This window comes from Callorhinus ursinus, unplaced genomic scaffold (genome assembly GCF_003265705.2).
Source record: "Callorhinus ursinus isolate GAN/ISIS: 27379988/994484 unplaced genomic scaffold, GSC_fseal_2.0 scaffold15, whole genome shotgun sequence".
NCBI lineage: Eukaryota > Metazoa > Chordata > Mammalia > Carnivora > Otariidae > Callorhinus > Callorhinus ursinus.
The window spans coordinates 29,103,874-29,115,996 of NW_027397077.1; the positions used below are offsets into that span (position 1 = coordinate 29,103,874).

General features: G+C 37.0%; 1 protein-coding gene across 4 annotated transcripts in view; it reads right to left on the reverse strand.

The window, feature by feature from the left end:
• Positions 1-439: 439 nt before the first annotated feature.
• The window catches only part of CNTN3 (contactin 3), a 330,225-nt gene continuing 318,541 nt past the window's right edge, over positions 440-12,123 (reverse strand). For 3 of the 4 annotated variants that reach the window (XM_073901775.1, XM_073901776.1, XM_025885407.2), the window contains 3 exons: positions 6,484-6,596; positions 5,692-5,860; positions 1,749-3,697 (listed from right to left, as the gene is read on the reverse strand). In XM_073901775.1, coding sequence (XP_073757876.1) covers positions 3,600-3,697; positions 5,692-5,860; positions 6,484-6,596 — 380 coding nt within the window. In that variant the 3' untranslated portion in view covers positions 1,749-3,599. Of the gene's footprint in view, positions 538-1,748; positions 3,698-5,691; positions 5,861-6,483; positions 6,597-12,123 lie in introns of those variants that run through there. The other variant, XM_073901774.1, reaches the window with a different exon arrangement.

A 12,123-nucleotide genomic window follows, 5' to 3' on the forward strand; every position in this document is an offset into this window, starting at 1 on the left:
TTATAATTTTTACTTAAAGAATTCTGAAGCTGGGATAGTCTTATCTTGGATAGCCTTCCATGTAAGAATTAGAGAATATCAAAATTTACAATTGCCAAGGGAAAGCTTCCCAGCTTTTCCATTCCCCAATTTGAATTATGATCAATAATAGAGGCAGAACAAATTACATTGCATGTTGGTACTACAAATTCTTACTCAAAATCTCTAAATCTGATGGATCTGATTTTGATCTTTTTTTTAAGATTTTATTTATTTATTTGACAGAGAGAGACAGAGCGAGAGAGGCAACACAAGCAGGGGGAGAAGCGGCTTCCGGCTGAGCAGGGAGCCCGAAGCGGGACTCGATCCCAGGACCCTGGGATCATGACCTGAGCCGAAGGCAGACGCTTAACAACTGAACCACCCAGGCGCCCCGATGGATCTGATTTTGAAAGGGATCTAAACATGCCGTAGAGCTCAAGGTTTGCAGTTTGCCTGGGTTAGAATCCTATTTTACTTGCCCTTGTTGTCCTTAATCACGTGGAGTCTTGGTCTCATCTGTAAAATGGGCTTGATATTAGTACCTAACTGTGATGATTAATTTAGCAATAGTAAAGTGGCTAAGAGTCTGGCACAAAGACAGTGAAGATGCTATCTGACATTATTAATGTTATATTCTTATTAAAAACTGATACAGAATCACTTTACTCTCTCCGAGGAATTACTGGTATCATATACCTTTCTTCTCAGTAGAATGAGATCAAGGGAGAGCTCTAAACATATTAAAAGAAAGCCACCTTCAAATGTTTACTTTTGTCTTCCAGTGTCACCTATTTACCTACTGATGAGAAGACTGATGGAGCATGGCTCTAAGCACTCACACACATGGTTTCATTTACTAACTCCCAGCTTTTAGGTGGGCACACCAACCACCTCAATTTACAAAAGATGAAATTCAGCCCAGAGGGTGCAGTAGTCACCGAAGATCTCACATTTCTATAAGAGTAATAGTACCACGTCCCCATTCTGCAGATAGGGAAACTGAGGCATAGGGAAGTTACTGAATGTAAGCAAGGTCACACAGCCCTAATTAGTGAGGGTGTAATTCAGACCGAGATGATGCAGGCACGGGTTTTAATGGCATAATCTGTTTCTGCATATTCCCTCAGTCTTTCCCTTCACTAAGGTACACTAATACACCTAGTACTTACCAAAAATGTGGGTAGACACTATCAACCAAGTCAAGTCATTAGAAACTAGATACCATAATTATGTAAAGTGAATTTTCTACTTCCCCTCCCTCTCTCCCCATACCTGAAATATTTTTAATATAAAGGACACTGTTTTATTTATTTTTAAAGATTTTATTTATTTATTTATTTGAGAGAGAGAATGAGATAGAGAGAGAGATCATGGGGGTCAGAGGGAGAAGCAGACTCCCTGCTGAGCAGGGAGCCCGATGCGGGACTTGATCCTGGGACTCCAGGAACATGGCCTGAGCTGAAGGCAGTCGCTTAACCAACTGAGCCATCCAGGCGCCCCAAAGGATACTGTTTTAAAACTGCTGTTTTTACTAAGTCAGTAGGGTATAAAAATAACTTTAAAAAAATCCCCTTAAAAGATGGAAAGATTGAAATTTGGCTGAAAAATATAAGAAATGATAGCATCAGCATAACTATTATGGCGCCATCCCATTTCCCCTCTTAAAATACTCTTTTTGACCATACCACAATGAATTATGCATGGATATTTGATTGTTATAAATTTTATTCGAATAATAGAAAATAATACATACAGATAACCATAGGATACACACACAGAATTTAAAGATAAATTTTATACTTTTCAATATGAAACAAAGTACATATCTCATGGAGATATATTGCTACAAACGCCAGGAAACAATAGAGTAATCATCTTGAAAATGGAAAGTATAGGAACATATTATCAGAATTACTAAATAATAAAAAGGTACAACTCCATTACATGTAGCATAAAATACAGGTATTGGAGAAAGTGTTTCCCCGCTTTTTGACTGGAAATAACAATGGTCATATGAAATCTACTAGTCACCCAGATTTTTTCTAGATATATACAATATATACAGACCTTGCAGAGAAAATTATAAATATTTTTCTCTTTTGTGTATAATGACTTTATCTCAAATGTAATCTTTCAACATAAAGCAATATTTCATGATGGTATCAGAATTTTGCTAATTTCTATCCTTCTTTGATGTCTGAACTGTTGGTTTCAAATTCTATCTTTGTAAAGAAGAACAAGTTCCTGCAAAATGTGAAATTGGTAGGAAAGAGGTAAAAAATTGATTTTGCAATGTCTAACACTCAATCTGTCGATTTTCATATATACTTTACATATTGCTATGAAGTCATGTCTTCAACAATCTTTTGAAAACCACATATTGAAAGACTGAGTCATACATATCAAAGTCAGCAGCATTGCCGTGGTTCTATTACAAATTTAACTCAGGAACTAAAAAGCCTGCCAGACTCACTCTGATAGACGGTTGGATTTCATTAAAAAACTATCTCCACCATCCAAAAAAGAAAGGGTCCCTGAATGGAATCAGAAATTGGAAATGAAGAATTGTGTGAATTTTGTTTAATATTTGACTTGAGAGTCAGGTCATTCCTTATTTTCTCCACCATATTTAATAAAACCTGAAAGCTTGTTCGCAGATGTGAAGGAAACAATTACTTTTTAATTTTTTTTAATATATGAGAAAGAATAAAATGGGATCATTTCAATTTTATAATATCATTGAAAAAAAGAAAGCATTACCCATAATAGAATGCAAGCTGTAAAAAAGTGGCTGGTCCGTATGACTTTTATATGGTTAAATAAATTCTTATTAATATTTTGCACAGATTCAGCATGTTAAGGGTAACAAAACACTTTCACATTCCCTTCTTTATCTCTTAACAAACAATGCATGGGGCAGGGGCAGGTATGCTGGGTATTATCTCCACATTCTGTAGATGAAAAATTGACAACTGGAGAGAGCAAGGTGATTTGTAAAGAATCTCACAACTTTGTCATGCCTAAACAAAACAGCACTGTTCCCACCTCTGGTGTAGCACTTTCCAACATTCTTTTGAATCACATGCACCCTCTTCCAAACAGGGTAATTTAAAAAATGTATTTTCACCCTTGAGTATTTCAAATGAGCATATCAAAATAATACTGATTAAGTCTTCTGAGCAATGCTGTTATCATGGGAAAATAACGTTTGGATTAAATGAGTTTTTCTACATTAAAAAAACAGACAAACGAACATGTGTGCGCATGAGTGTGTGCGTATACATATGAGAGCACGTGAGTCTATCCATAGGCAGTGCTTAAAATCATAGCTTATGAAGATCTTTATCAAAAGTCTAATGTAGGTAATATGTAAATTCCTTTGGTTTATCAAGTAAATATTAAGGCATTTCAGATTCCCCTAAAAGGATTTACTGTTTTTTTTATTATATTCACATTTTACCTATAGAAAGTTAAAAATACAGATTGGAAAAAAAAACATGCATAACCACCGCATTTCATGAAAGCACTTTTTCTGTAACCAATTAACTTTCTAGTAAATAATAAAAAAAAAGTTAGTATCACCACAAGGCATTTACAATAAAGAATACTACAGGTATATAACTTGACACAGCGTGGACATTTGAGATGGCTGAAGTAGAACCTCTTGCATCCATATCTGTCAAAGATGATAAATAACTCATTAATAAAGATTTTTACCAATATAAATAATCAGGGCAAAAGCAATGCCTCTCCTATCAAAATCAAATCATACCATGAACCTAACCTAAAATCACGTTATTATTAGCTCTCATTTTATTTATCAATGTAGCATATATTACTTGCCCAGAATCTCTCTAAAAACGCTGTTGTACTTAAGTTTTTTAAAAATGAATCTAGGCTTTGTTCGTCTAATATTATTTAACTTTAATTGAAATTGCAAAAACAACTTAATCATTTTGAAAACAATTACACTCTATTACAGACAATTTTGAGATAATTCAATGGTTTAATTAAAGAAAGCTTCATTGGATAAGGGTTTGGAAAAATCTGTGTTTCTACTTTATGCATTTCTAGATAAATTATTAGGCATAATATAAAACATCTTTTTTTTTTTTTAAAAAGGCCATCAATAAAAGCTCCATTTTCCTAGAGATGGCCTTGTCTGCTCTAGTCCTTGCAAGCTCAGCTGACGGCATATGGCAGACAAAAAGGCTACTCTTGACTCAGCAGCCCTAAAATGCAAAAATCGTGTCTGTTCCTGCAAAAGCATAGAATCTACTACTCTGGCCATATTGGATTGTGAACTCTACACCTTGCACTATTCTAGGAGTAAGAGAACCTATCTTAATTACTTTAAAACCTATGTAATAATAATCATAACAAGCTTAAATTTCTAGTTTTGCTCTATTGAAGTGCATACAGTTTTTAAAAGATCTATAGTCTGAAATGGTTTTTATAGATTTTTATGCTGTGGAACTCAGTTCTAAGATAAACGCTTCCCATTTTCTTGGTATAGTTTAGTTATTTGTTTGTTTTAGTTTAAGTATGGCAGTCTTTATGATTTCACGTAAAGATAAAATTCTTCCAAGTTTCCATATCCCTCTTTCTTGTTACTTCCTAATGATGTCGGTCATTTTGTTTTCTAAGATTAAAGAGAGAGCTTTTAATCTTATGCCCAAGATTACAGACTAGGTCAAGCCCTGTGAAAGGAAACAGGGAACAAGGTTATTTATATCACTGAGAACTACAGAACAGAAGACAAGACGGCTTCTACTCTACTTAAACTGAGGTCCCCAAACTCCAGATTTGAGATTTGAAAGAATAAATGAAATTTCTTCTACCACTGTCACTGATGAAATATGAATACGAGTCTGTTTCCCCTAATTCTAAAAGTGTAATTTCTATTGTAAAATAGGTTTAATTTGGATTTTGAAAGGAAAAGTTAGCGTGAACCTCCTTCGAAATCAGAAACGAGGAATTTTTTTTTTTTTTAGATTTTATTTATTTATTTGAGAGAGAGAGAGAGAGAATGAGATAGAAAGCACGAGAGGGAAGAGGGTCAGAGGGAGAAGCAGACTCCCTGCCGAGCAGGGAGCCCGATGTGGGACTCGATCCCGGGACTCCAGGATCATGACCCGAGCCGAAGGCAGTCGCTTAACCAACTGAGCCACCCAGGCGCCCGGAATTTTTTTTTTTTTAGAAGTGTTTTGGTTTGGCCAAGCGGTTTATGACCTTAACAATGTCACATTTTCCACTTTTTAAAGAACTGATAAGATTCGTGTATAATTTCTAGGAGGCAAACAAAGATCTTAAAACTAGTTTGTGGGTTTAACATTGCCCTTGAGAAATGCTTAAGAAATTCTGTTCTTCAGAGGAAATCCAAAGGCAAATTTGTGCATAGCTCATAAGGAGGAAAAAAATTCAAATTAATAGTTCTGCAAAATATTTTTTGATGTCTTTTCTATTAGTTATTATTATCTTTCTTCGTAGTTTGTATCACTCATGAGAAATTTCTGTTACTGTCATCTCTCATGTTCCAAAAGCTTCTTACCATTCAGATGGAGGACATCATGGAGGAAAAATGGACAGAAGGACACTGACTGACTTACTCTTGGGGGTTCATAATGCTGATGTTATCAATAGAGTGAATGTTGACTTTGACCAACTTACTGGTTATCCTTGGAATCCTGATCTGTTCGCTACTGGCTCCATCCCCTCCATCCGTGGTGGCCTTAACTTCAATAATGTAGTCCTCTTTAATGGGCAACAAAAGTTCTGCTGACGTCTTATTTGTGTTCAGCACTTGTACATTATTTTGACTGCTAGTCCTATAGAACACCTAAAATGCATGAACAGATACACTTATTTCTTACATTGCCTACTCTTACTTTGTTTCATAGACTGATTACTCTGAAGTTACCTCACTTACATATTGTTTGTCTTATTATATTCACCAGAATATAAGTTTAATTCATAGGTCTTTTCATAGGTCTTAGGCTGGGGATCAGCACACACTAGAATCATCAAGTCCTCAAAATCAAGGAGGGAAGGAAAAGTGAACTTCTTCTCTGGAAGAGCTCAGCCTGGCTTGGGCATTTGGAAGGTTGGAGAGAGGGGGCAAGCCCCTACTGTACTGATCTCAAAAGCCAGACCAATAGACTAGAGCTAACGATTTCCATTGTTTTTTAAGTAGTATAGGGGGGAGCATCAGAATTAACAAAGTAATTAACAGCATGAACAGTTTACAAACATTTTGTCCCAAATCCCTGCATGACCAGAATTACTTCCCTTAAATTTATATTTAAGAAATCAGACATTTGGGGGAAAATACCCTTTTAATAAAAAGTTTGATATCTATGTTAAAATCAGATTACGGCAACCGTATTATCAGAGTTAGAAAAATCATTCAAACTGTGCTTCCCTTGCCAGGAATAGGAAAAGAAAGCATTGCAAATATCTTACTTTGTATCCCGTTACTTCTGATTCGTTCTCCGTTGCTTTAACTTGTTCCCAATTAAGTAACACTTTAGTGTCTGTAGCATTCCAAACAACATTTCCTGGTGGCTGACTGGGAGCTTGAGATGCAAAATGAGAAAATGAACTAGATTCGAACATGAATGATATTTTACATAGAACAGATAAAGGACGGTTATAGGAGGCTTATAAAAACACAGCAAAATCTCTTTGGTAATATGCAGCATATAGGCGGAATCAGAAAAAAAATAAGGGTAGCTAAATTTCCTTTTCAAAAGGTTCTTCAGTGAAATTGTGAGAATTCATTTAATCATATTCATCACATCTTTGAGGACATTTCTCACTGGTGGCTGTGGGTCTTCTGGAAACACGTTCATAGTGGAGATAAGGGAATTCCTTTATCCACCACTAGAGGGATGCTTGTTGATGCATCAAGAGAGGCAGGTGGTGTGACCCACTTTCACACATCCACACAGAGGCCGAGAGAAATTGCCAACTGAGCAGATTAAAGACGCACAAAATGTAGTGTGGATAATTTTTAAGCCAGCATTGTGTGATGAGATAAGCAAACGGGAGGCAAAGATAACGGTTACTTCTATTTATTCCCATGAAGTAACAGCTATTCACATGAAAAACTGCAGCAGAGTCTATATTTCACTCTTCGTTTTCCAAGTTTTAAACCAATTTTTGAGAAAAATAAGGCGAAACCCTAAAATATTAATGAGAATTCCATTCGATAATAAATGAAATTCTCTGAGGTTTAAAGACTTGGATTCATAGCTCAGTTCCCTCTCACGAACACCAGACAGCATACTCATGCTGGGGAAAGCGGGGGGGGGGGGGGGGGGGGGGGGGGGGGGGGGGGGGTTCAGCGGCAGCACAGACAGGACATTAAAATTCAGTTTCCTGTCAAGCACAAAACAAACACAATATTATCCATTTGGCCAGAGCATCACAATTGCCCAAAAGCAGTGCTGAAATATGTACTTGTGGATTTAGCTGCAGAAAGTGATCTGGTTAACTGAATTTGTAATGGGAAAAGGATATAAAATATTGGCTAGGCAGGGAAATTTCTAAACATCATTGACTCATGTCACGAGGGAAAGACGGCTGAACTTACAGATGGGAAGAGCTCTCAGATACTTTTATGTGACTAATGACACCAAACAAGACTGTCTTCCCTGCGGATTCTTTTGCTTCGTGTCTACTCTTTCACACTATTCTATGCTGCCTTTGAAATGGTGCGATCTGGCATTAGCAACGACTTGAGGTCAGCTCAGAGAGTTCAAGCTGCACTGCTTTGATAACAAAAATGTATATAACGGCAGTAGCCTTAGGGTTGAAAGACTGATGACCATGTTCTGGTGACTCAGGCCAAATGATATGAATGCACCGCCTTAGAACATTTTCCCGAAGTCTGTGATTTCCTGCGTCCTGACAGTTAAGTGTAACGGGCCAGGTTCCGCCAGATGCCGCGGGAGCAAAGGCAGTAAGGTCTGTTCTACCGAAAGATGTATGCTTGGGAGGTTGGATTTTATTAATATCCAACTTGAGTAATGTTGGCTGAAGCGTCTCTTCCAACACTAGTCTTGTAGAAAAGATGACTGCAAGTATGACACTGAGGCTTATCTTGTATCAGCCCAAAAATAGATGAGGTGAATGAATGCAGCCTTGAACGAATACTTTTTGAATAAACAGATAAAACAGGAAAAGGGAAAGGAAGAAAACATTAAGGTCTGTTCTGGGTCTGATTACTCTTATTCTTTTTTTAATAAAGATTTTATTTATTTGTTTGACAGAGACACAGCGAGAAAGGGAACACAAGCAGAGGGAGTGGCAGAAGGAGAGGGAGAAGCAGGCTTCCCACGGAGCGGGGAGCCCGATGCAGGGCTCGATCCCAGGACCCTGGGATCACGACCTGAACCGAAGGCAGACACCTAATGACTGAGCCACCCAGGCGCCCAATTATTCTTATTCTGAATCATATCAGTGTTTTCTGAGCCTCAAGATCATCATGTACCACTTTCATAATTAAAAACTACAGGAGAGTGAAATTGCTCTAGAACTAGAAAACTTCAGATCAGAAGTTGTGACCTGAAAGCTCATCAGTCAGCTTGCAAACTTTTTTTTTGACACTGTACTTTAATTTTGTGTAATTGCCAACATTTAAAACTCAGGAGCTTTCACTTAAGTTCTGGGTTTCTGATTGCTGATTGCTCGTGCAATATTGGATGGGAAAGAATGGGCCTACTCTGAGGGATAGAGAGAATGGGTTGGACCTAAGACAAGACGCCCCAGCCATCCATCCCTGCCCATTGATACCTGTCTGGCCATTGAAGGTATCTGACTTGTCATTTCTCTTTTAAAATAAGTACTAGTTTGGGGTAGTTTTTATATATTTTAAGGACATTTTATTGACATATCTAGATAAGTAATACATCTTGATGGAATAAATCTGTACAATGTAACTGTTTAAACTTGTTATTTCTCTAAAGGTTTGAGGTGGTGGATGCTGAGGGAAGGATGGGAAGGAGGAAGGGTACAGACATTGGGAGCAGATGAAAGTGTAGTTCAGGGATCTCTAGAGTTCTCTCAGTTACCTGAGCTATATTCTTAGATCCTCTGGAAACGACTCGTTGATGATCCTTATTATTGGCTGGTAGGGTCAATTGTGTTATTGTTTAAAGTATTTTGAGGTAGACTGTATTGTTGTTTAAGATCTTTGCAGGTCCTCTGCCCTTTACTCCTTGTGGGAAGATTATACTTCTCTCTTACTGACATTCAGCTTGGCCATGGGACATGTGGTTCCCATGCCTGTAGAAGACATACTTCTGCTTCTTGCTGGCATCTCACAGACATTAGGCTTTGTCACATGACTCCTTTCAACCAATGGAATGTAAGCAAAAGCGCAGTGGGTCACTCCCCAGTGGCAGCTTCCAAAGCCAGAGAAGAATCTGCTCAGGCCTTCTCTTTTCCCTCTGCCGTGAGATCAGCACAGCCCAGTGAGTGGCTGCTCCTTCAGTCTGGGCCCTGGAGTGAACGTGGCATGGATCAGCTCTGAATCTTACTTGTGGTGGACATGTAGGATGAGTGAGAAAGAAACACTTGCAGTTTTAAGCCACTAAGGTTTGGAGGTTGGATATTGTGGCCTGGATTAGCCTAATCTGACTGGAACAGCTATTAGCCAGTATTCTAAATAGCTTTGATGCAACACCGTACATTTTTGTAAAGGCAGGGAGACATGGAATACTATACGTTAATACAGCTTATCTGTTTCACTTTCCAGATTCTATCCTAGGTGGAAGCCCAACCCAGCATAGGCTGATTGAGTTCCACACTTTATTAGAACTTGATACAGTCTATATTTGTAAATTTTTGGTAAATTATGTCTCAACTTTCACATCGTACAGATTTTTTCCAGCTCAATTTCTACTGTGGATAGTATCCTAACGTAGAAAAAAATGACAAAAACTAATTTAATTTTAGTAGAAAGGTAGCATATCACTATACAGCGCAACACTAATTGGCAGGCTGCAAAATTATTTAAATAATTTCAAATGTTGTAACAAAAATAGTATTATGTTGAAGGCTTTTATTATTATTGTTCTTTAAGCACCCGTCATGATATCCTCCATGTGTTTGATTAATACACTCCTCAATGTCAGCTTTATAGATTTTACTTAGTCCTCAGCCTCTTGCCTACAAGCAAGTGATAAATAAAAGGTTGTTGACTGGATGAAGCTAGGACTATAAGTCATGTCTATCAACAGGAAAATGGTTACATTGTGGTATATTATTACAATGGAATATTATTCATACACTAACATGTTTATGAAAAACTACGAGTGACAATGGAAATTGCTATGCTGTAGAGGTAACTAAATACACAGCATACTTCCACTGTATAAGACAAACATTCTATAGAACTCAAGTCTGAAAAGAAAGCCCAACATTAATAATGGTATTTCTGAGATAGGATTATGGATGATTTCTTCTCTACAATTTTCTTTTTTTGCAAATTTTCAACAATGACAATGTTTTCTTTTATATAATAAAAAGTAGAGGCTGTTAGAATTAAGAATATTACTGTCTAGAATTTTCCATAGTGATATTTCCATAGTGGTGATGGTGAAACTGGCATTTACTTTCAAAATATGGAATTTTAAGAACATATGCTTGCTGTGATTACTTATTCAAGACTCAACAGATTTCTTAATTTTTTTCTTGACTCCTTGATGATAATGAGGTGATTTAGTGGTAAGTGGTTGTTCTCACCAGTATCCAGAAACTGTACTTTGTAGTTGGAGTTCAGTTGAGTTGAATATCAGCATTTGTGATTAAACTGCTGAAACATGTGACACTGTGTAGGAATCAGGTCACCAAAAGATAACTTTCTCCCAAATAATGAGACATATTTGTTTCAGAATCATTAGAGTTATTACAAATGAACAAATGACTTATAATAGGAAACTGACTCAATGTGCAACTAGACAACAAAAACATCTTCTTAACTCATCTGAAACTCAGAAAAGACTTTTCTTGGGGTCCAACCTGGAATGTCAGGGAGGAAGATCTTTCTTTGTTTTAAATGACTAGAAATTTCCTTGGCCAAAATCTTTTCTCCTTTGGATAATAAAAATAATACAATTTGTAAACTCTAAGCAAAACATTTAAAACTTTCCAGAGAATTTGTAGGCAAGTGGAAGATTTCCAAAAACGTGCCAAAGCTCCTACAAAGTAAAGTTCGTAAGATTTACACGTTTAGCCAGGGGAATGATTTGATTTTATATTAGCTGAAATTCCCTGACTGAATTCTGTTCAAGTTCAATATTACATTACTATCTTGTTTCAGAACTTAAAATATCAGAAATCATTTTGTTGAAGTCCACAAACAAAACAAACAAACAAACCGAAAACAAACAACAAAAAAAAAACACTCCTAAATCTGAGGAACATGCATGAGCAAACAGTGTTCTATAGCAGTCTCTGTGATTGGTGGTATATCATACACAGATACGAATAGTTCACATACATATCTGGGATGTGATACATAGACGAGCTGACAAATAACAAGTCACCTAGAGAGATATTCCCTTTATTTTTCCTGTTAGCTTGAAGAGAAAGCTGGATTTGGGGATACCAGGTTTCTAATATCTCTTTGATACTAACATCAGAAACAAAAAGGAAGCAGGTTTAGAGGTCCCAACAGGCAAGAGCATGTTGCTAGGGTTAAAAAATGGAGAGTGGCTTATTTGTTCATTGTATTTATTATTACTGATTTTATTACTATTTATTATTTTGTTAGCATCTATTTATGGCAATGATACCAGTTTCCATACTTGGTTAGTTTCCATTTTAGTTTTAAGTTGATGAAAGCAAAAATTATAAGCTAATTTTAAAAAAGATTTTATTTATTTATTTGACAGAGAGAGAGCACAAGTAGGCAGAGCAGCAGGCAGAGAGAGTGGGAGAAGCAGGCTCCTGGCCGAGCAGGGAGCCTGATGTGGGGCTCGATCCCAGGACCCTGGGATCGTGACCTGAGCCAAAGGCAGACGCTTAACTGACTGAGCCACCCAGGTGCTCCTGGAAGGTAATTTTTAAGACAAACTGTTAGGTACATATTAGAGG